Source organism: Rhinolophus hipposideros (genome assembly GCF_964194185.1).
Source record: "Rhinolophus hipposideros genome assembly, chromosome: 20".
NCBI lineage: Eukaryota > Metazoa > Chordata > Mammalia > Chiroptera > Rhinolophidae > Rhinolophus > Rhinolophus hipposideros.
Genome location: NC_138066.1, coordinates 33,725,373 through 33,749,153, shown reverse-complemented (window position 1 = coordinate 33,749,153; position 23,781 = coordinate 33,725,373). Strand labels below are relative to the sequence as shown.

The window sequence follows — 23,781 nt, the reverse complement described above, 5'->3', positions numbered from 1 at the left end:
CCCCATCATTCCCTACCTGCAGCTAGGCTGATCAAAATGACTCCTTACTACCTGGAGGGTCACAGAGCACTTTTAGCTCTGATCTCCATTCTTCCTCCATGGTGGCGGGGTTGGAAATTATCTCCAACTTTATTCAGAGAGGTTAAATAACTTGCCCAAGGTCACACAGTGGGAAAGGGGGAAAAACAAAACAAAAAACCTTGTGTCTCCTGCTCAGCAGTTTGTTTTGGCAGGTGCTCAAATAATCTTTGTGGAAAGGGTGAAATCTGTTGTTTGTTCATTTCAATGGTCTGCCCGTGCTTCTGTGTGTTGGGGAAGGGGACTGTGGAAGAAGGAGGAAAGCTGTTCCCAAACCTAAATGAACCTTTGACCTCCTTCACTTTCACTTCCCAAGAAGTTACTGCTGTAATCTGTCCGACTGGATTCTACGATCAGTGTATTTATTACCAGAGCAATGCCCAAGAGCAATGAAGAGTAGGTCTATTTTCCTTCTCAAAGAGCAAAAATCAAAACATAAAAATAAATTTAAAAATCCAAATAAATAGCCTCACTTGCCCCCAAAATATACAGCCCCAGAGCAAAAATCAAAGCAGCACCTGAGCCCTGGCACGGTCCGCAGACGGCCCCAACACACACCGCCCCACGCCAAGCCACAGTGCGTTAGGGAGGCGTCGGGGAGGGGGCGCCGAGCGCTGGCCCCGCGCGGCGGGGAGCCGGTGGGCGCCGGGCTTGCTGCCAGGCCGGGCCGCATGGTGGGGGCCGGCCGCCCCTCGCCACGTGGTGGTGGTCGCGACGGGGTCCCTTGCGACTTCCCAGCTGGAGAAACCCGGAGCAGCCGGGGACGAGGAGGAGGCGGCGGAGGAGGAGGAGCGGGGCGGGAGGGAGGGAGGGAGGGGGGCTGGGGGGAGGGATGGGGGGTGGGGAGAGACCCGGCGGCGGCGACAGGGCGAGAGCAGAGCGCGGTGCCAGGGGGGTGGGGGCACCGGTGCCCGTCTGGGGAGGGAGCAGGCGGAGGGGTAAGCTGCGCTTACAAGCAGGAACCCGCGGCAGCTGTGAGTCCCCGGTGGGGCTGGGCGGGGGAGGGAAGCGGCGCCCCGGGCCGGGGGTCGCGGCGGGGGGATGAGGAGGTGGCGGGAGGTTGGCCAGCAGTTGGCCCAGGATGGCTGGGAGGGGAAGGATCCGGCGTCGGCCGCCCTCATACCTCCCCTTTCGCCCTGCTCCGCCGCTCCTCAGGCCGCACCGCCTCCCGAACCCCTACCCCGGCCCGGGGATGGCGGACTCCAGGCCCGGCCAGCAGCGGGGGAGGGGGCTGCCTGGTCTCGGTCCCCGAGAGGGGAGGGGCGACAATTTCTGTCGGCGGAGCTGAAGGGGTTTAAAGGGCGGCTCTTAAAGGGGCCGCAGAAGGGGCTGGGGCCCGAGGAGGCACCCCCACCCCCATCTGCCTTTCGTGGCTCTCACTCTGGGCCACTGGACGGAGGGGAAATGCAGAGGAAGGAAACAGTTGTCGGGGCGGCCCAGGGGACAGAGCCCCCGCTAGTGGGGTTGGGTCCGAGGTGACAGGCTGGGGGTCTGGGGGGGGGGTGGTGAACGCTGGCCAGCGTAGTTGAGGGTAGGGGACCGACCTGGGGAGGAAGGGGTTAAAGGTGGGGCCAGCCCTACAAACGCGCACACACTCCTTACTCAGACCTGGTCACACGCGTTTTCCTGGCACTTAACGAGGGGGCCGGTATGGGGGCCTGGACTTGCGCCCACTTCACTCCAGGCTCTGCTGCCTGGCGTTGGGAGGTCGCGGACCCCACTGTCTCAACTCACAGCTCAAGAGCCCCCTCTCCTACGCGCGCACGGGCCCTGGCGCGCGCACATACACCTTGGACATTCCCATAGTGCCTCACGTGACAGCCGGCCCGAACGTGCCCACCCTTCACACACGCTTACGCACGCGTGCCCACACGCGCACACACAAACACACGGCCACTTCCCAACTCCATCTCGACCCCCACCCGAAGCCCTGAGAAGGCACTCATTGACTGTGACACACCTACACTCATTCACAGACACACACACTCCCCCTCACATTCCAACTACAGACACATTCATAAACAGGGCCAGGAGACGTACACGTGCACCCCCTTGCCTCGCCTACTGTTTCAGGAGCCCTGAGTCATTCCTGCCCCCTCCCAGAGCTCCCCATTTCCCTGTGCGCAAGCCCACAGGCAGGCTTGAGAATTCTTGGATGGTCCTCTTCACCTGGGCCCTGGTCCTCTCCCAGTTCCCCCTTCCCCTCTGTGTACCCTGTGACACTCAGCGAGGACTTCCTGTGGGTCCCAGATCAGGGGTGAGGAGGGCCTGGAGAGTTGCCACAGCCCGGGTGTGAGTGGGGAGGCATTTCCTTTAACTGAACTCTGGGATCCTGCAGGAGGAAGCCGGGAAGTTGGGCGGGGGCCCAGCAGAGGAAGTGCTGACAGTGGTGGGGCTGACCATCCTAGAAATACTGGGCCTTCCTTAGGGAGGAGCCAGGGGTGCCAGAGGCCTGGGATGAAGAGCTTGGCAGAGAGGTATTTGGGGAAGTGAGACTTGGGGTGGAGAAGGGGCTGAGGAGAGAGTCAAGGCAGGCTGGGCTCCATGCTTGGAAGGCAGCTCTCTTCTGTTCTCTCTTCTGAACTCTCTGGGTTCTGGAAGGAGCCCTTCCCTGCCCTTCTCTGCTGCTAGCCTGCTTCACTCGTCCCTACTTGTCACTCCAAGTCTTCACCTGGTCCCAGTTCCTTCCCCCAAAGGCTGCAGAGAAGAGGAGATGGGGCTTGGTAGTCTGGGAGGGGGCTTGGGAAATGGGGCAGGACCAGGCTGTCTCAGCACGTCACAGGGCTCCTCAGCCTAGGATGCGTGGTAGGAAGGACAAGCTTCAGGCCGCCCTCTGCACCATTGCCCCTGTTCTTCCAGGAGGCCCAGAGGGGCCGCAGCCTGAGCCCGTACCATGGAGTCCATGTTTGAAGACGACATCAGCATCCTGACCCAGGAAGCCTTGGGGCCCAGTGAGGTGTGGCTGGATGCCCCTGGAGACCCCTCTCTGGGGGGAGACATGTGCTCCGCTTCCCACTTTGCCCTCATCACAGCTTATGGAGACATAAAGGAGCGGCTAGGGGGCCTTGAGAGGGAGAATGCCACCCTCCGCCACCGTCTGAAAGTCTACGAGATCAAGGTCAGAACCCGGAGATGATGGTGTTCTGGCTGTATGTTTGGGGGGTGCTGCTGGGTGGTAGGAATGGGGATTCAGCAGAGATTATAGGGATCCAAAAGAGGGATCAGGGTACAGACTGTTAGAACTTGAGGGTCTCCCATGAGGGATATGGCCACTCTGGATGGGAACTCCAGAGAGCCCTATGCCAATCAGGAAGGAATCTGGAAGGATCCTCTTTGGAGAGGTGGGACCTTGGATCTAAAAAAGATCTGGTTAGTGGGTGACACCTACAGGCCCATGGAACTGGCATGTACAGATCCCACTGGAGGGTGGAGGGAGAGGCAAGGACTCCAAGGCAGGTGGTGGGGTGGGGGCACAGTGAGGCTGAAGCCTGGGCAGGGAGCTGGGTACCAGCTCTCCTGAGGGCCTACCCTGCCCACAGTACCCGCTGATCAATGACTTTGGAGAGGAGCATGGCTTCTCTCTGTATGAAATCAAGGATGGCTCCCTGTTGGAGGTGGAGAAGGTCAGCCTGCAGCAACGGCTCAACCAGTTCCAGCATGAGGTGAGCCCCTTGCAGGCCTCTGGCCTTCTCTGAATTCCTTGCTCCAATCAATTTCTGGTACCTCCCCCAACCCCCAGCCTCTGGCCTTTGTCCCCTTGATCAGAGATGACTATAGTCCTCCCTAGACCTGGCTGCAGCTCCTCCTGCCCCTCCACTGGGTGCTGGGAGTGGGGGTGGGAAGCACAGGGAGCTGCTCAGCCCCCAAGTCAAGGGTGGGCCTGACTGTGGCATGCACCCCACCCCTTCTTCAGTTGCAGAAGAATAAGGAGCAGGAAGAACAGCTCGGGGAGATGATCCAGGCTTATGAGAAACTCTGTGTGGAAAAGAGCGACCTGGAGACGGAGCTGGGGGAGATGGTGAGGCCCGGAGAGCCAGGGTGCTGGAGAGTATGACACTGGTTGTGTGATTGTATGCTACCCCGTGTGTGTGTGTGTGTGTGTGTGTGTGTGTGTGTGTGTGTGTGTGGTGTCAGCAAGATATGTTCGTGTGTGTCTGTGAGTGACTGTTTGGCCCTGTGAGTGGGGCTGTATGTGTCGTACAGATGGTGAGTGACTGTACATCCTGGCCATGCAGTGACCATGCAGTGACAGGAGGTGATTATATGAGTGACCCTATAGAACATTGTGTCTCTATGTTTATGTTTGGCTCTCCTGCTGGATTGACCCTATGTCTGTGGCAGTGTGCCTGGAATGCTGTGTAGGTGAGGGCAGAAGTGACCAGAGTGTCTGTGGATGCTGGGATGGGTCTTGGCATGTGTGTGATTCTGGATTGGGGTGGGCAGGCATCCGAATCAGGAGACATGGTCTCTGCCGACTCCTAGCTATGACCTGGGTCCCTTAGCCTCAGTCCCGCCTCTGAAAAATGGGGCAAATAATAATAATCTTGTTGAGCTATTGTGGGCATTCATGTAAAAATGCTTTGTTTTAATAATCGTAAACACACGGCACTTGCCATGTGCCAGGTACCATTCTTATCTCTTTAGATAAAGGTACTCATTTTCATGCTCCTAACAAGCCTAAGCAATAGGTGTGGTTACCCCCATGTTAGAGATGAGGTAGATGAAGCCAAAGTGGTTGTCCGTATGCAAATGGCAGTTACTATGCTCCTGGGGGGGCAGCGGGCTGAGTGTTCTTATGAGTGTTGCTGTGTTCATGACAGGAAAGAGGCATTAACTCTGATTTTGCACGGGGCAATACCTGGCAACATCTGCATTGCAGTTGCTGGGAGAGGAGACCTCACACTCATGGCCACTTGGAGGGTAGACTTGGGATGCATTTCCGGGGGCCTCTGCTCAGTTTGGGGGTGATGACTATCCAGATATGGCAAAGGCCTGGATTTGGGGGGGGCCGAGCACAGGGGCACCCTGGCCCTGTGCAGACCCTCACCCCTTTGTTTCCCCCTGTAGAGAGCCCTGGTAGAGACCCACCTGCGGCAGATCTGTGGTTTGGAGCAGCAGCTGCGGCAGCAACAGGGCCTCCGGGATGCAGCCTTCTCCAGTCTGAGCCCCCCACCTGCCCCTGCCCCACCCTGTGCTGATTTGGACCTGCACTACCTGGCTTTGAGAGGGGGATCTGGCATGAGTCATGGTAAAATCTCAGCAATCCCTGATTTCCCTGCCTCAAACTCCCCAAGCCAAACCCCTATTTCAACACCATTGGACACCTCCAGCTTCTTATATAATGCCTTAAATTTTCCCCATAATCACCCATCCGTCCTTATCACCTGTTCCCTCACCTCATCCACTATTACCCCAATTTATTCCACTGACCTCTATCTCCCTCATCCCTGGTTACCCCCATGTAATTCCTGCAGCTGCCAGCAGAGGGCACCCCCACCTAGAGTCCCCCTGCCTGTCTTAGGTTTTGATTGGGAGAGGCCCCTGAGAATGCTTGGAGACTTGAGTCTGGCCAAGGAAGCCCTTCAAGAAGCCATCTTATTTTTTTCCTGGCCTCTAGGAAGATTTGAAAACACAGCTCAGCCCCTCTTTCCTCACTGCCCTCACCCTGGGGTATCTGTCCTCTAGCTGTTTCCCTTTGATCCCTCATGCTGCAGTTCTCACCTCTTTCACTTTGTGCTGACCTGGGAGTCAGTGGAGGGTGTCCAGCCCCTGGACCAGCAGCCTGACACTGTCCTCTTCCCTGCCAGCAGGCTGGCCAGGCTCTACGCCGAGTGTGAGTGAGCTGGAGCGGAGGCGCCTGGAAGAGGCTCTGGAGGCTGCCCAGGGAGAGGCCCGGGGGGCTCAGCTTCGGGAGGAGCAGCTCCAGGCCGAGTGCGAGCGGCTACAAGGGGAGCTGAAGCAGCTGCAGGAGACCCGGGCCCAGGTAAATGGCAATGGGGCACCAGCCCCGGGCCTCGACTCTGGCACCTCCACAGCTCCACAGAGGTCTGGGGACTGCTGGAAACAGCCTTTTGGAAGTTCAGGACTTCCTCACTGGGTACAGCCCAGCCCTGGGAATGGTAGAGAAGGGAAGTCAAGGCAAGGTGAGGGGCATCTGACTTCTCAATTTTCCTTTTTAGGATCTGGCCTCCAACCAGTCGGAGCGCGACATGGCGTGGGTGAAAAGAGTTGGGGATGATCAGTAAGTCATGTCTGTCATCCTCTCCCTCTTAACCTCTATACCCCAGGAGTGACAATTCCCAGGTCCCCCCTTTGGTTGACTTCTCCCCTTTGGCATTGTTTGAGGGACCTCTCTTCCAAGCCATCAGAGCTGCTGGGTTTGGGTTGCTTGTATGACTCTGCATCTTTCACAGGAAGGAGGTGAGGTTCTTGGGTGCTCACGTTCTGACAGGTTCCCTTTGCTTTCCACTGGCACCTAAGCCTGTATCTTCTCAAGGTGTCAGGGGTTGAGAGAGGCTTCCTCGGTGGCTTTGCCGCTATGTTCTGTATCCCCAGGTAAGTTTCTGGGCCTCTCTGGGGCTGCATTTTCTGTCCCATTAACAAGGCGCAGCCATTGGGTTAACCCTCCCCTTCCCCATACGGAGGAAGGAGATGGTCTCTTTCAGGATTTGTGGTGCCTCATCTCCTATCTCAGGAGAGAGAAAGCAGAGACTCAGAGTTGATGGGGCTTTCTTCAGGGGAATCAGAACATACTCTGCTGGGGTGTCCCTTTGGAATTTTGCCAGGAAAGAGGGACAGCAGAAAGTAGGGAGGGAACTATGTCAGCGTGGCGCCTAATGGGGGCTTCTGGGGCAGCACTGGGCAGCAAGGGAAAGGGTGAGTGGTGCCCTGGCAACAGTGAGCCTGATGCCTTTCACATCCGCACCCAACTCATCCTCTCCCATTTTCTGAGAAATAGAACTAAAACCTCCTTCCGCCTAAGCCCTCTCCCCTGAGGTGAGGTATGTGGCACAGACTCCCTACTTTCATTGGAGGGGAAGACCAAGGCTCAGAGAGGGGCAGGAACTCATCCTCTGTCACACAGCATACCCAACTATAAGACACCAGGGGTCTTCCCCCCAGCAGTCTTCCTCCATCTTCCTCCCAGCTTCTGGCCAGTTGGGGACACCCCTCACCTCCCTCAACACCCTGGGGTGAGGGCCTGGGTGGAGCAGTGATAGCTGGGGGGTGACAACCCACTTTGTGGAACTAATGGGTGGGACCCCTTAGCTAGGCTGCTGCAGGGCGTTCAGAGCCTCTGTGGAGAGGGTCCACCCTAGCTTGTGGCTAGGGCTCAGTGACAGTCCTCACCCGTGTGCCCGGACATGGAACATGAACACACACACACACACACACACACACACACACACACACACACACGTTTAGAAGCTTAGCTTGCCGCAGAAGTCACACAGGGCCTTTTATGGGTCACCGAGTCTAACCCCTCTTAGAAGTCCAGCAGTGAAGACTCCCCCAGTAGCTGGGCTTTTGTGGCAGGGTGGATATCTGAACAGCCAGGCTTCGAGTCCAGGGATACTGGGGTACTGAGCGGCTTTGCTTTACTGACTTCAGCTCTCTGGCCCCATGTTTCCCTCACGGGCTCAGAGGTCAGTCATTGCTGAGCGATGTGAGAGGAAGGTGATGAGGGTGGGGGCAGAGGACGGGTGATAGATCCCAGAGGGCCAAGGCTGTGACTGAGTGAGCGACTGAAAGAGAACGCTTTCCATAAGGTGCTTTTGGAGAGTGGATCCTTCATGCTCCTATTCTGGCTAGAAGAGCCCAATTCTCTCTCCACCCCAAGGCACCTGTCCCACCCAGTCCCTTTGGCCAGAGGGAGCTGGACTCTGCTCAGGGGCTGGCCTGAGCCCATGTTACTTCCCTTACCTCCTGGCTCCTCCCTTCATCCCGGTGGTTCCGATTCTGCCTCAGGGACTCCTTGACCTCTCCCTGGGGCCAGCCAGGCCCTGCCTGCCCGGCTTCACACTTCCTTTTAGGCCCAGCATCTCTGGACAGTCTCAGCTTGGGAAGAGTTAATTCTCAGAGGAAGTCCTTACTCCCCCGGTAGTTTTATTTTCTTATAAACTGAGCTCCTTTTGGTAATAGGCCGTTCCCAAGTGCTGAGTATTCCCTCCCCTGTCCTCCCACCTGAGGAGACCTCAGTCACCTGCTGTCAGCTCACTTTGCCCCACCAGCTCCTCTTCTTTCTTCTACTTCTGCCTGACCCTCCAGGCTAATGGGAATTTTATGTGTGGGTTTATGCAAGAGAGGAATGCAGGGGTTGGATTGTCCAGGTAGGGTAGCAAAAGCTGAAGAGAGGGCGATGGAAATTCCTGAGTCCAGCCTACTCCTATGGGAATCTCCTGTGTCCCTGAAAGGTTCTCACCCATCTCCAGGGCAGCCAGTTTTATTGTTGGAATCCTGGCTGTTAAGATACACTTCACCCCCCAGACTGCTCCTGCCTCTATTAATTCTCCTCCATGGGTCCTACCTATGCTGAGGGGCGGGCCTGAGAGGCAGCCTCAGCTCCAAGGTGTCCCTGTCCCTCTCGTCCCAGCCCTTGGCCTACAAGCTCTGGTCATCAATATTCCTCAGAAAATAGGCACCCAGACCAGACCAGACTGCCGCCCTCCAGGTCTAACCTCTGGGCAAGATTTCCCTGCCGTTTGGTTAGCCTAGCACCTGGTGGCCAGTCCCCGGAGGGACAAATCACCCTAGAAGAAGAGCTGCTGGGGGTCACTTAGGAGCCAAAGGCAGGTAGGAGTGGAGACCACTCTGCTCCTGAAGATGCACTGGGAGATAAAGACCCTACGAGGGTCCCAGCTGAGGTGGGAGGTGCAGAACCCGTGGCCCGTCTCCTCAGGGCGCACCTCAGAGTCATAGGTCTTTCTGAGGGCATGGCTAGTGCTGAGTGGAGGGGAGCTCTTTCACGGGGCTGAGGGCTCCTAGTGGGCAGGGGCTCAGTGAAGGGAATGAGGGCCCAGTGAGGGAGGGGGCTCACCCGTGAGAGACCCACATGAGAAGATGTGGAGCGTAGTATGAGTGATGAGGGGGAAAAGTATAGGTCTTTCTTTTTTCCCAACGTGGGGGGCTCAGTGTTGCAGCCTGAGCCCTTTTCCGCCCACCCCCCATACCCCTCTCTCCGCCCACAAGCCTCTGCGTGGGCTGCGGTTAGTGGAGGGGGAGAAGTGTGAACTCCGAGAGAGAGAGAGAAGATGGAAACTCTGCACAGAGGTCAAGGGCAGTGTGGGGTGGGTCAGGACGGAAGTCGGAGACCCCCATGTACCCTGAGCTTAGCCTCATGCCCCAGAAGCAGCGGGCCCAGGGCCTCCCCCTTCACGCTTCTCACCCTCCCTACTTCCTTTATTTCAAGTCTCCTTCAGCCAGGGCACCCTGCGGCCCTCACAGGAATTAACCCCTGAGTACTTGCAGCCTTGGGGGCTCCCCGCAGGTGAGGAGGGGCTCTGAAGTTGGGGGCCCACCACTCCCACCTCCTTGTGGTCCGAGGGATTGGTGGGCTTTGAATCTGTCTCTGGCCCTTTCCCTGCCAGGGAGGCAGAGAGCAGCTCTTACCCGTGCTTTCTCCCTACATGGGAAACTCCACATCCTCCCATCTTGTCTTCAACCAAAGTCATTGAGCCAGTGTCTCCAGAAAGTGTCAAAACAGTTTCCCCTTCCCCACCCATTGCCTAGGCACTCCCTTGATTCTTCATCCACGCCAGACACTAATGCTAGGCACTTTACCTATAAAAGCTCATTTAATTCTCACAATAAACGTGGTGAAGTTCCCCTTTTACAGCTGAGCAAACTGAGGTACAAAGAAGTTAAGTAATCAGAGAAGTTAAGTGCAGATACCAAGCAGGTCCTGAGCAAGCGGGGCAAGAGTACCTCTGTGGTGTTTTTCTTGTTCAGGTTCTTCTTCAGGTAGGAGGCCCTTATAGGAGGGGCGACTAGATGATTTGTTGACCAAACCTCATCACTTTTGAAAGTAAAAGGGGGTACTATTACTAATTATGCTGGGGTGGCTAGCGTGAGTCAGGACAATTCTGGGCACACTGGGATGTGTGTTCCCTCACATAAATGAGGACTCTGGTTCCCGGCCTCTCTTGAGCTGCTCAGTTTGGCTTCATAGGAGATATCCAGACACAGTGAACATCTGGCTGTTCTGGAAGCCTGGCAAGGCTGCCATGAAGAACCAGGCTCTGTGGGCCACAAGTCATAGCTGGTCGGGGAGCATGAAGGGGCTCAAGGCGCCTGAAAGGAAGTGGTGGAGCATTGGGTTGTTGCAAAGCGACTTCCTCCTCTCCCCGGCCCACAACCTCAAGTCCGTTCCACGGCCTGGTGCCTGTGGTCCCCTCCCCAAGGGTCGGGCTGGAAGACTGATGCTGGGCGTGCCTGTGGGTGGTGGAAAGTTTGGTCCCTAAATTTACCCACAGGGTGAGGTGGCTGGGGGCAGCTGAGGGCAGCTACGGGCAAGGATGGAAAGACTGGAAATTGGATGGAAAGCTGGATTTCTGTTTTCCTCCTGATTTTGAGACAGCTGCTGATTTTGACACATGGCTGGCTCGGATCCTGACCCCAGTCCTAACCCTAATACTGATCCCACCCCAGACTCTAACCCTATCCTCATCCTAACCTGAACTCCATCCACAATCCTGACCCACACTGAGCTATTAACCCCAGCCCTCATCTGACCCTAACCCCAGCCTCAATCCTGACCTCAAGCCTATCTCTAGTTCTAACTCACGGGCCAACTCTGGCCTAAATTCCAACCCCGCTGCATCCTCATTGTGGCTCCAGGGGAACACAGGGCACCCGGTGAACTTCCCTGGGATAGACTCTCCACTTGGAAGCCCATATGTCTACCAGCTGGCTTGGGGCAGAAAGAGGCCTTTTATAGAGGAGACACCTTGGGACTCTGACCTTTCTCATCTCGGTAGCTTTATCAACAATAGTGAAGATTATTATTTCCAGATGAATTTTTGAGATCCCTGAATTACTCGTGGAAAGAATGAATGAAAGGATAAATCAATGGAGGGTGGAAAGATTTGCAGTGGAGAACGCCTTCCTGCCAGCTCTGCCATTTGTACTCTGGCTCCTCTGAAGGTGCCAGCTAGCTCAGCAGGCTGAGGTGCCAAGAGCACGTTTGAATCCCTGCTCTGTGTCACCACTGTTCTGTGACCTTGAGCCAGCCTCTCACTAGCTCTGATCTTCCATTTCCACATATGTCTGGCACCTTCCTCTCCCCTCCCAGGGCAGGTATGGTGATGCTCAGGGTTCCTAGGTCACTTTGGAGGTGCCCAGCCTCTTCCTCCTCCTCATCTTTTCCTTCTGCTGCCTTCCTATTTCTCCTTCCCCCTCTTTCCTGATGCTTTTGGAAGGCAGGACATATAGCTGAGTGATCGGTAGCCTGGACTTTAGAGTCCAGAAGGCCAGAGCTTCTATTCCAGCAACTCCACTGCTACTAGGCTTTATGACTTTCGTCAAGTGACTTAAGCTCTGGAAACCTCAGTTTTCTCATCTGTAAAATGGAGATAATAGTGGCAACACTGTAATGTTGTTGTGAAGTTTAAGTGAAGCTTCTATTAATAGAACAATGCCTGGCCTCTGATAAATGCTTATACAGATTATCTGTGATCCTTTTCTCCCTGGGTCCCTCCCAGGTTCTGAAAGACACAGACAGAACCGTCCCCCATAGTTTAAGCAATAAAGACGCACCGGAATGCAGCTATCTGCTACGTTCACCTGACCCATTCTTCCTGAACAGTCGCAGGGGTGGAAAATAGCACTCAGGTGTGGGCCATGAAGCCAGGAAATGGAATGTGCATTCAGGTGCACGTGTGCGACTCTTGGTTGTGTTGTGAAGTTGAGATTTTTTTCCACTGAATTGGCAGTGTTTTCTAATGTGAGTCATTCAGGTCATTAGCGTATTTTGCAGCCTGAGCCTGTGCATCTTGAGGAAGGGAGAGTCACCTGATGAAGTGGGAGGTCCCAAAGGGCCATGGGGCATCAAGAGGTCAGGTCCCACCACCTTGTTCAGTCTCAGAGGCTCTGTGCTGCCTGAGGCTCTATCAGGACAGTCCCTGCTTGCCCCAGGCACCCAGTCAGAGCTGTGAGAGAGACCGGGCATTCTTGGCCAGGGGTGCCTTCCTTCCATGTCCTGCTGCCCTGTCTGTTTTGCTGAGAGGAGGGTGCCCGGAGCTGGGCAATTTAAACTAGGCTAGCTCCTGACAAGGGGAGGAAGGCAAGCAGGGGAGAGATAGGGACCTGGGAACTGAGTGTGGCAGGTGAGATCTGCAAGGTGGGGTGTGAAGGCAATGACCTGTATCTGTCACCTGAGACACAGCAGTGACTGCGGAGACAAGAGAAAAACGTGGCTGCTTGGTCAGAGGAGGATGCGCCATTATTAGTGCCCTGGCCAGAATCCCTCTCACCTTCACCACTGGGGGGTTAGCATGATACTCCAAAAGCCACCAGTCTGATGGGGGAGACACAGCTCCCACCCTCAGATTGCCCAGGTTTGAAGTGGGGAGCCTTCCATTGGGGAGTCCCCAATTTAATGAGGGATACACAGACTGGACCTCCCTGGCTGATGGGGGAGGTAGCATTTCTTCCCATGAGATGAGAGTGGAGGGACAAAGGACACATTTAGCAAATGTAAGGGCTGAGATGTAATGGGATTGAGGGCTGCGGCACCTGGGCAAGCGTTCCCAAAAGGACTCCTTCCTCTTTGCTCCTGTCCATCCCTGTCCACCATCAGATAGGTAGTGAGCACTCTCCCCCTTTAAGACACAGGCATGTCCACCAGAATCCCAGCCTGTTTGCAATAATTTGGCTTTGGCTCAAATGGGTTAAAAATAGTTTTGCTGTGGGAGGGGCCATTGTCTCCCCTACCACCCAGCTCTGCCCCAGGATTAGTAAGAGAGAGCCAGCCAGTGAGTGGAGAGTGAGAGCGAGGGAGCTCAGTCATTATCTACCCTCTGCACCTCGGCTTTTCCTGCCCTCTGAAGCTCTAACCTCATGACTTCCCCTCCTCTCCTCTGGGGTCAGACACACTCACACTCACTCACTCACTCACTCACACTGTTCCCTCACACTCGTACTGGCCTCACACCTACCTTCACTCCCTCCTATCCACATAGTCTATTACCATCGGATGGGGCTGGGCCCTCAAGGTCTAGAGAACCCTGCACCCCATTCCTGCCCAGGGCCCTTATAGCCCCTAGGGCTAAAGGGCCTCTGCTGTGGAAAGATCCATCTGGAGTGGCTGAGCCTCTGCCTGCCACGTCCCTCCAGCTCCCATTTCCACCAAGTTCCAGAGTCCCTTCTGGACTCGGATCCAAGAAAACCAAAGCTTCCATCTCCCAGGCTCTGTCCAAGCCCAGGACCGAGATAAAGGCAGTGACCCAAGGCCATCGTGGAGCAGCTGTGAGGTCAGGAAGGGCTCTCTGGAGGTGTGTGCAGCCCAGGCTGAGAGAGAGGGGAAGGGCAATGCTGAGAGTGACAACCTTCAGAGGTTCTGGGTCAAAGTGAACCAACGAGGAAGGAAAAGAAAGTGGGTGAAATCTTTGCCAAGCTCAGAATCTGTTCCAGCTCCATCAGGGTAGGTGCCCAGGAGGTCTGAGCGGGAAGTAGAGGAAGAAAGGGAAGAAGAAAGAAAAAAGGACCAAGAGGCTCAATTCATTACTCACTTACTGAACATCTGCTGGGTACAGGCCCTGGACAAGGTGCTGGCAATAGAAATACAGTGATATAATCCTCACCTTTGAGGAACTTCCAGTGAAATTCCAGAACAGGGCAACCTTTGATAAGTGTTCAATGTGAGTGGCGCCCCCTGGAGGTGTGTGGTCCACAGCAGCTATTCACAGAGATCTCTGCATAAAGGATTCCCTGGAGTTCCTGGGAAATGCAAGGTTGAAAGGAGCTCAGAGGCAGCTTTGAGGAGGAAGCAAGGACAGTGGATCTGGAACTGCGCAAACTTGGGTTCAAGTTTATCAGCTGGCACCTCTGGCAAGGCAGAAGGCCATGTCTTCATTTACAGAATGGGGCTTTTCATAGGCTGTGCAACAGAGGTCCCCAGCCTTTCAAAGGTGAGGGTTCTTCACGAACCCCCTGCCCCCAACACATGGATTATGTTTCCACTTTTAGTATGTGCTCTTTGAGAAAATTCACACTGACAAAAGCTACTATAAATTCAGTGCAGCTTTTTGATGAATCTGTTTTATTCGTCACCACAGCTTCTGCACAGATTAGAGACACATTCACACATATCTATGTGAGATGTGTTTAGGCCACACACAGTGCGCTGTGACACATGGATTCAGGGACCCCTGGGAATCACTGAGTTCCCCAGCCCACAGCCTGGGAACCTCTGCCCTAGCCCCAGGTACCTTTCACTGGGAGGAGTGAGAGGCTTCCTGGAAGAGGTGGCATTTAAGGTGTACCTTAAAGCCCAAGAGGATTTCTGCAGTGGGGCTAGGAGGGCCATGGAGGGGAGGAGATGCCTGGGCAGAGCCAGTTCTTGCTCCATAGCTGTTACAGTAAACCCACTTCCTTTCTCCTCTTTCCCACTCCCTGCCCTCTGACCCCAGTGTGGCAGGCTGGGTCAAGCTGTGACCTGGGGGTCTTGGATGTCCTCCAGGGTGAATTTGGCACTGGCTTACACCGAGCTGACGGAGGAGCTAGGCCGGCTGCGGGAGCTGAGTTCTCTGCAGGGTAGGATTTTGAGGACTCTGCTGCAGGAGCAGGCCCGGAGTAGCGGTGAGATGGGGCAGGGCAGGGGAGGGGAGGCTGGACCCCACGGTGGGGGGACCTATGGCTGCCATCCTGCATCCTGGGGCCACCCTCCGCTTCCTTGCCGGGGGCCTAGTCCTTTTTTCACTCGCTAGGAGGAGAGTGGCTGGGTTTTGGTCGCAGGCAAACACCTGGCTCCCCAGTTCTGACGTCTCTTCCCACCACTGTCTCCTGCCTGACCTGGTCCTACTTCTCTTCCAGGCCAGAGGCACTCACCGCTGTCGCAGCGCCACTCCCCGGCCCCCCAGTGCCCCTCACCATCCCCGCCTGCCCGAGCGGCGCCTTCGTGCCCCCCGTGCCAGTCCCCCGTCCCCCAGCGCCGCTCCCCCGGACCCCCTTGCCCCTCGCCCCAGCAGCGCCGCTCGCCGGCGTCGCCCTCCTGCCCGTCGCCCGGTCCTCAGCGCCGCTCGCCGGTGCCGCCGTCTTGCCAGCCCCCCAGCCCGCAGCGCCGCTCCCCGGGGCCGCCAGCCTGTCCCGCCCCGCAGCCCCGGCCGCCGCCGCCCCCGCCCCCGCCGGAGAGGACGCTGGCCGAGCGCGCCTACGCCAAGCCGCCCAGCCACCACGCGAAAGCTGGCTTCCAGGGCCGGCGCAGCTACTCCGAGCTGGCCGAGGGCGCGGGCTACGCGGGCGCCTCCCCGCCCTGGCTGCAGGCCGAGGCGGCCACGCTGCCCAAGCCGCGGGCCTATGGCGCCGCCGAGCTCTATGGCCCCGGCAGGCCGCTCAGCCCGCGGCGCGCCTTCGAGGGCATCCGCCTGCGCTTCGAGAAGCAGCCGTCGGAGGAGGAGGAGTGGGCCGTGCCCCCCAGCCCGCCCAGCCCCGAAGCGGGTACCATCCGCTGCGCCTCGTTCTGTGCCAGCTTCCCCATCCCCGACTCCCCCACAGCCACCGCCTATGCCCACGCCGAGCACGCGCAGTCCTGGCCCTCAATCAACGTGAGTGGGACGCCCGCGTGGGTAACAGCTGTTGAGCTCGGCTCTCTTCCTTTGACCCCTCCCCCTGCTTCCCTGCTGCGTGGGTAGCCTTGCTCCTTCACCTCCCCCTCTCATGCCCTGTTGTTGGCCTGAATCTGGGCCTGCACCACTAAAACTTGTTCAGGGCTGTGGTGAAGGGCATGGTCTTCAGTGACAGTCCTGGCTTTGATTCCAGATGCCACCGTTGAGCAACTGTGGGAACTGGGACAAGTTACTTATCCTCTCTGATCCTGGGTTTTCTCATCTGCATAATCAGGACAATGGTTACATTATCGAATTCCTTAAGTGGGAGGGTATGAGCCTATAGCCCTCTGCACAGGCCCGAGTGGGGTGCTCAGTAGTGAGCATCTGTTATTACGATCGGTGGTGATGAAGGCCATGCTGACCCCGCAGGTCTTGGGCAACACAAGGACAGGCCTGCTCATCCATTCCCTCCATCAGGCCTCAGAGCCCCTGCTCTTTTCAGTCTGTCTTAGAAGACAGCTCTATCTCAGGGCTCTATCATTTCACTGAAATAATGAGTTTTCTGAATGTTAGATCTAACCCTTCTCACCTGGAAGGACCAAAATATATTCCAAAGCCAGACAGAAAATTATTTTGGGGCTGTACATTGTTTGGGATTATCCATTGCTTTGAGTTATCTGGCAGCAGTGTCTTAGTCACTCTGGGGGCATGTCTGGGTCTTGGCTTCCCTCATTACTGTACATGTCCAGGCAGACTGAGCATATATACCTCCTCGTACACACCTCCTGGGGACCCTATGCCCTGGGTCAGGGAGTGGATGCTGAGCTGGCCCAGGTGGAAGGTGGGCAGGGAGCCGGGAGGAAGGAAGAGGTGCTGAACAAAGGGTGCTGCCGCCCTCCCTGCCCTGGGTCCCAGGGAAAGGGGAGGCTGAGATGTGGGGACCATAAGTGACTTCTCTCTCTCCTCACAGCTGCTGATGGAGACAGTGGGCTCTGATATCCGAAGCTGCCCTCTCTGCCAGCTGGGTTTTCCTGTCGGGTACCCAGATGACGCCCTCATCAAACACATTGACTCCCACCTGGAGAATAGCAAAATCTAGGGTGCCTCCCCCACCCAATGGCTGTTTCTCTGCCCTCTCTCATCACTCCCAAACACTCACTCTGAATGCTGCATGAATCTCGTGGGGGGGCCCCTGCCCCTCGCGACCCCCAGATACCTCCACTAGCTACCGAGTCAACGTGTGTGCCATCTTCCCTGGTCCAGGCACCACTCAGCCCTGGCTCTTCCCAGGAGGTCAGTTGAGGCTCTCCCTAGCTCCCTGGCTTCTGCTAGGAGGTGGGGATCTAGGCTGGGACAGGGGGGGGCATACCCCACCCAGCCTCTCCCTTTGCCTTTCTGTTCTCAAACAGGGTTGGATCCAAGAAGGTGACTAGTGCTTGGGCCTGGAGGAGGGGGAGAGTATCAGAGGACTCCAGGAGCTCCCCCAGCCTCTCCCCAGACACCCATCTTTCTCAGGCTGTGCTCTGCCCAGGGAACGCCTCCTTGGGGGATCCCAGAGCCTGCTCTGCACACTGATGGCCAGCTCAGGGCTTGTGGCATGGGCCCCCATTGGGGAAAGGAGGCATCTTGTTTCTTGCCATCCCCGGCAGGCTAGCCCTGTTCTCCCTTCTGCCCACCGTGGGGAATAAGGAGGGTGGGAGAAGAGAGGGAGGACCCTTGAGGACCGGAAGGATCCAACCTAAAGAGGATGTCCTATGGGCCAGGGGCCCTGCACCATGACCCTCAGGTCAGGGGATTATCTGTGCCAACCTTCCAGGCCCACGCTCTTCCCCCTGGAGCCCCTAACACCGAGGCACAGATTGTTAAGGCAGATCCTCCCATCCCCCCTTGCTCCACTTGAGCCCCTGACACCGCAGGTGCCCTGGAGCCCGTGTGTGACTCAGACTCTGTTAGCTGAGTGGGTGTCATTAGCCCTGCCTCCCAGGCCAGAACCTGAGGATGGGCCCAGGGTGCTGTGGAGATCAACTTTAAAAGAGCTAACCCCCTTCCCACACCCCAGCGACCCACATTCCCTCTGTGAAATCTACCTCAGAGTTGTACCCTCAGAAGGACGGGTAAGCAGGAGGCCAGGGGGTCCCCGGGGCTGAGGTGGGGAGCTTCCTACAGCAAGAGCCTATCGCCCACGATGAACCCAACCTCCGCCCCCACTGCCAGCCTCTGCTGGGTGGCAGTGGACGCTATTGTCAGTGCATGTACCATTTTGATCCAACTCTTCCAGGCCCCCCCCACCTCCTCACGCTCCTCCCCTCTTCCTCAGTGCAGGGGAGTGAAGGGGTGTGTCAGGCAGGGAAGGGGCCAAGGACTCCAGAGACACATGGCATTGTACCTTGAGTGTTCCCTCGGGGAGGGGAAATGGGGAAAGGGGACTGGAGAGGGGAGGTGGGGGCCCCTGAGCTCTCTGAACAAGTTGGAAGTTCAAATAAAACGTACCTGTTCCATCTGTGCTCGGTCTGTGCCCTCCTTAGCTAGGGTGGGGAGAGAACCCTTGGTAGCACGAGGTCTTGGAAACTGTCTCAAGGATACACCACCATGGGCAAGCAGGGGACACGTGAGGGCACCCAGGTTCGAAGGCGATCCTGGAAATGTGGGTATACAAGTGGCTGCAGATGACTTGTGATGTGGAGCTTGTTTAGGACAGAGAGGGAGCAGCAGAGGGTGTCTTCATGACAAAGCATCCACCCAACCCTGAGCAGGTGTCAGGGACTCTTGAATTCTCCCTTCCTGCAAGTCTGGCAGGTAGAGGTTCTGAAGCCCTGGGGGCTCATTATTAGTAGCAGCTATTTTCTTCATCAGGTGATCTCTGCATGCCAGGAACCAGGCTGGGGCTTCACAGAGGAAGAACATCTGTGTTCCATGTCCTCCTGGGTCAGAGCAGGGGAGGCGCTGGGCTCCAGGCTCAGCAGCTGCCTCAGAAGTCCCACAGCCGGGGAGGTCAGAGCCAGGTCAGGAACCCATGACTCTTGCCCCAGCCAGGGCTGCCCTTTGTCTGCAGAAAGGGCCTGAGGTCCTGACGCATCACCTCTGGACGTCTCTCATTTCCACATGTCCTTATTAGCCAAGGATTCACTTAAAAACAAAAGGTTACTCATTGAAGGCCTGAGGTTCAGCTCCAGACCCAGAGCCAACATCCCTTCCCATTCAGTGCCAAGGTCCAGACACCGCTGGGGAGACTTCCCAGCCTCCCTTGCTCCTGTGTTGCAGTTAACAACTACAGCTGACCTCTGAAAGTTCATCCAGCCTTGATTCCATCTGCAGTCAAGCGCTGAGCGCCAGGAAAGGTAAGAAAAGCCATCCCTATGGGACATGGACTCACAAGCCATGGGAAAGAAAGTTCTGAAACCTCTGGCCCATGAGTGCCCAGTGCCCCTTGATACTCGCCCACCTCAGTCAATTCCCATGGAGGAAGGCAGCACCCAAGTTTTGGGTCTGGGTCCTATTTGGGTCTCTGGAAGCATTTGCTAGAAGGGCATGAATGAATTAGGGGTGATACAGGGACACTAGGCAAAGAGAAATCCTAGCCATTGAGAAAAGGGGCAAAGGATGACCCGGAGGCAGAGGCATGACCCAGCTAATCACTTTTGGTCCTTAATTGTGTCTGAAGGTGGGAGGGAACCCAGGGTATCCTACAACCTGGACATTCCCCCTGTCATCAGGGTGAGAGGAGCAAAGGGACATCGGAGGCAGATTCTGGCGGCTTGTCTCCTTGATATCTGGGGACCGGGGAAAGGGCTCAGGTGCAGGGTGGAAAGTTGTTGGGGCCTGGGAGGGAAGTGAGGACCGGAGGAAAAACAAGCATGCCTCAGGCCAGGTCCTGCAGAACCACAGCCTTTCACTTAATGTCCCCCACCGACACACACACACATACCCACTGCCAAAGGACAGGACATTGGGGGTGGGAGACTGGAAGAAGGGCTGGGGAGCCCTGCCAACAGGGCTTTGACCAGACATAAGGACACTGGCTCCTCATTTCTTTGTGGGGGGCACAAGCGTCTGAAAGTGTGGGGACAAAGGGGTCTAGATCTCTAGGCTCCTGGAAAGGTAAGGATGGTGGGACAGCTTTCATAGAAGCAAAGTGGAAGAAAGACTCCTATTGAGGCAGGAGAAGGTGTTCCCGGTGTGCGGGGGACCTTCTCACTCCCACTAGCACAGACAAGAGCCAGCCATAGTGGGGTGAAAGGGACATGGGGTGGGGGTAGTGAGGCTGACTTTGCAGACCCCAGCTGTCCATGGATTGTCTCCAAGTGCCCAATGAAAGGCCAACACCCAACATTCTCTCCAGGTCTAGCCCCTCTGCCTTCAGTCTCTCCTTCAACCACCAGTTGCCCCTGCCTCATCTTTGGGGACCCTGCAGCCCTGTCCCTCTCCTCCCAGGATTTTCTCAGCCAGAACTACCATGGAGACCCCTGCCTGGCTCCTGGTCTCTGTGCAGGCTGTCAGGCAATCTGCTGAGAAGAGCAACAGCTCCTATGAGAAGCTGGTGGGATGAGTGTGTGTGTGTGTGTGTGAGAGAGAGAGAGAGAGAGAGAGAGAGAGAGAGAGAAGCTGATTGCCAACAAAAGGGAGGAGAGTGTGTGAGTCAGCATATTAATGAGAAACACCTCACCCTGCTGATTAGGACTAATGAGGAAGAACAGAGGGGGTGGGGGTTTCACTCAGTGACATCGCTATAGAATGGGGTGGGGGCAGAACAGCTTCCCCAGTCCCATTTCTCCCTCAGCAAGGACAAGAACAGAGCAACTTTGGTTACTGCAGGAAGAATTGAGGTCAGACACAAGAATGAAATGTCAAGGGCAAGGGGATTCTAACTGGGACAGGGTGGGAGAAGACATCTGGGGGCAGAGACCAGATCATGTAGAGAGAGCGTGTGAGATCCTCTAGCACCCTGTCCCCTTTCCTGCCCTTCCCCAGATCTTTCTGTGTTAACCAGAGAAATTCTTGACACTCAGACCTGTGCCCCCTGGTTGCCCAAGTGCCTTCTGAGATCTAACCGACATCTGCAGAGGGCTGTAAGGAGGCTGCTGAGAAAACTACAGTTTGTGCGCCTCCCATGGGCAGTCTGGGAGAGGAGGCTCTGGTTTAGGACATTGACTGTAGATGTTAATGACCCAGGGAGACCTGGCAGGGCTGAGGGCACAAGGGGACTGGGATAGGAGAGGACCTGGACATCCACTGGGGCCCTCTCAGTCATCTTGGTGGCTGCCCATCCTTGTGGCAAAAGCAGAAGTCCCTGAGAACCAGAAGATGTACCCCGCTCCATGTCAATTCAGCCAAGGGCAAGGGTACCAGGCGCATCTCACAGATGTGCCAGTCAACTGTGTGAATGTGCTCATGGGGGGAGGGCGGGGAGGGGTTAGGAGGGGGACAGGATGGGTGTCGCCAGCACCTCCAACACCTCCTAATTTGCATTACCACTGACACCCTTCTTGACCAAGTAAATGGAGCCAGAAATAACAATGGGGGAAGGTGGTTCCCTGAGGGGCCTTTGAGCCGTCTTTCCTTGCCTCCAACACTCCCACGGTGCTGGGGCCAATAGGTCAGGTCTTTTGCAGCCTCATGGAGGGCCCAGGGAGCAGGAATATACCTACTGTTTCTCCTCCCTCCTCGGACTGGGCAGACACCCCATCCTGGCCTCCCACTTCCCTCAGCCCCAGACACCCCAGCCCTGCCCTTTTACCTTTTCAGACCCTTCTCTACACACCCTTCCCTCTTCTGGAAACCTGGTCCCTGGTGTCCCTCTCATAGCTGTGATGACCCCAGCTCTGTGTCCACTGTCAGATGGGGCATTTCCCAGGGCAGTGCTCTAACTTTCCCCGACCAATCTTGGAGCTGCTCAAGGGAATGTTCTGCATAAGACACAATAGCAGGGGAACTTGTGAGTAGATTCTAGAACTGGCATGAGGTGGACCAGGGTCTAGTGTGAGACCTTAGCCCTAGGGCTGTGGGGTAGAAGGGAGAGGGGACTCCTGGCTCTGTTAAAGGCCTCTGGTCCAGCTTCATTGGGAGGTCAGGCCTTTCCCTTGTGAGATCCTTGGAGAGAAGGACCAGGACTGCTCTATTTAGACATTTTTTGACCCCTGCCCCAGGTACTACCACACAGACTCCCCAAAAACACATTTGGTGCTCAATTTATGTGCATTGAATTTACTTCTGCCCTAAAGAGGGCAGGAAACAATGAAGCTGCAGACACGGCTTGGTGGCAGGAGAGGGTGGACATGGTGGGCCCAGGAAAGGGAGGCTCCCTCTTTGCCAAAGGGGTCCTGAGACCTGAGAGGGGTAGGGGGTGAGGTTGGAGGCAGAACAGAAGGGCCTGGCCGGGAAACCAGGTCATGAGAGACAGCCAGAGGGCTGTGAACACACTGTGGAAAGGAGCAAAGGATGAGCTGAGAACTTGCCCCACTTTCCCCCTCCAGAGATGCTATTTTGGAGAGAGAGAATATATGCAGTGCAGCGTGCAGGGTGAAGGGAGCACGCCACTTCCACAGGGGTCAGCTGGACCACCTGCTGCCTGCACTCTACCCAGCCAGCCATCTTCACTGGCCCCGCCACAGCACTTCCCTCCCCATTGGGAAAATCTTGCTTTTGAGCACAAGAGGAGAAAGAAGGAGCTAGGAGATTTGCAGCTGGCCTCTGGGCACCCCATTGAGGGCCTCCTGGGCCTCAGACCTAGGGAGAAGCTTCTATTTCCACTACTTCCTTGGAATGAAAATGTGGAGTGTACTGTGGGGAATGGGGTGAGGCAGGCACCAGGTACAGTTGCCTGAGCACTCCTTGCCCACAACTCCATACTTAGGCACTCTGCATGGATTACCCTTTAGCATGAAATGTCAGAGCGTATTTGGTATTAAAAGACGCCAGGACAGAAGGCACTTCCAGGGCTAGCTGGGTTGGCCGACCTGAGGTCCCAACCCTCCTGGTAGGGAAGCCTATCCTGCCCCTTTGGGCCAAGGAGGCTGGACAGAGGTCAGTGTGAAGTGGAGCCCTTGCTTGGCATGAAGGGAAATTCCTGTGCCCTAGCTAAAACCCTGTGAGGAGCCCTGACTCATTTTGGGACGAAAGCTCCAATGCCCTGTGGGTTTCTGTGGTGGCTGGGGGCAGGGGAAGATAGGACGTGTAAATAGATGCAGATAGTACAGAGAGAGAGAGCGGGCTGGGGATGAGCGGAGACTTTTGTTTTCGTTTTTGGAGCTTGGCTCTTTTTATGCTGGAGTCCAGCTTCACCTGAAGGAGAAAGGTTGGCTGAGATGGGAAGAAGGCTCACCTTCTAGCCAGTAAGGTGCTGGGCATGGCGGCAGTAGAAGAAACATTAGGTTAGACTTTAGGAAGAACTTCCAGTGAAGACACTGGGGCACATTTCTGAGTTGAACCAAAGCACCCAGTTCCCTGGATGTTTTCCCGCAGGAGATCCCTCCCTCCCTCTAAGGCTGAGGAGTTTGGGCTGGCATTGGGGCAGTGTAGGCCAGAGGCAAAGCGATGAGCAGAGTGACCCATTGCAGGCGGTGGTCCTCTGAAGGCTCCAGGGAGGAGGGATAAAGGAGGGTTCAGGCCTCAGAAGACATATGTCCCCAAGCCAGACCGTGCGTAAGGGACTTGAGTTAGATGGCCATAGGTGAGAAAGCCTGTCTCTTATCTCAGTCCCTCTCCCAAGTCCTATCTTCATGCTTTTCTTTTTCTGGCCTTATAGACGATGCAGGGGGCGGGAGGAGGGGAAACAGCTATGGTAAAGGGGAGAGTGGCTTCTTCCCCCTGTGCCTGGAGCCAGAGGCCTACAGGACTTCTTGGCAGGGGAAATGGGGTCATGGAGCCAAATGCCCTGGGGGGTGGCCAGAAGAGTGGCAGGCGGATGCAGGGAGTCCTCGGCCAGAGCCCCCTGCTCCAGAGG

The 23,781-nt window shown here is 56.3% G+C and overlaps 1 protein-coding gene across 3 annotated transcripts; it reads left to right on the top strand.

Moving 5' to 3' along the window:
* Positions 1 to 918: 918 nt before the first annotated feature.
* Positions 919 to 18,345, top strand: TBKBP1 (TBK1 binding protein 1). 3 transcript variants are annotated; one of them, XM_081029369.1, is made up of 10 exons: positions 919 to 1,052; positions 2,938 to 3,196; positions 3,618 to 3,740; positions 3,992 to 4,096; positions 5,146 to 5,326; positions 5,889 to 6,061; positions 6,258 to 6,319; positions 14,756 to 14,874; positions 15,109 to 15,839; positions 16,813 to 18,345. In XM_081029369.1, the coding sequence occupies exons 2-10, from the start codon at positions 2,972 to 2,974 to the stop codon at positions 16,939 to 16,941; spliced, it is 1,848 nt and encodes a 615-aa protein (XP_080885495.1). In that variant the 5' UTR covers positions 919 to 1,052; positions 2,938 to 2,971; the 3' UTR covers positions 16,942 to 18,345. The 3 variants fall into 3 exon arrangements, with proteins under 3 accessions (XP_080885495.1, XP_080885493.1, XP_080885494.1); XM_081029367.1 differs by having other exon boundaries at positions 5,886 to 6,061; XM_081029368.1 differs by lacking the exon at positions 919 to 1,052 and adding an exon at positions 2,539 to 2,555 and having other exon boundaries at positions 5,886 to 6,061.
* The last annotated feature ends 5,436 nt before the right edge of the window (positions 18,346 to 23,781 follow it).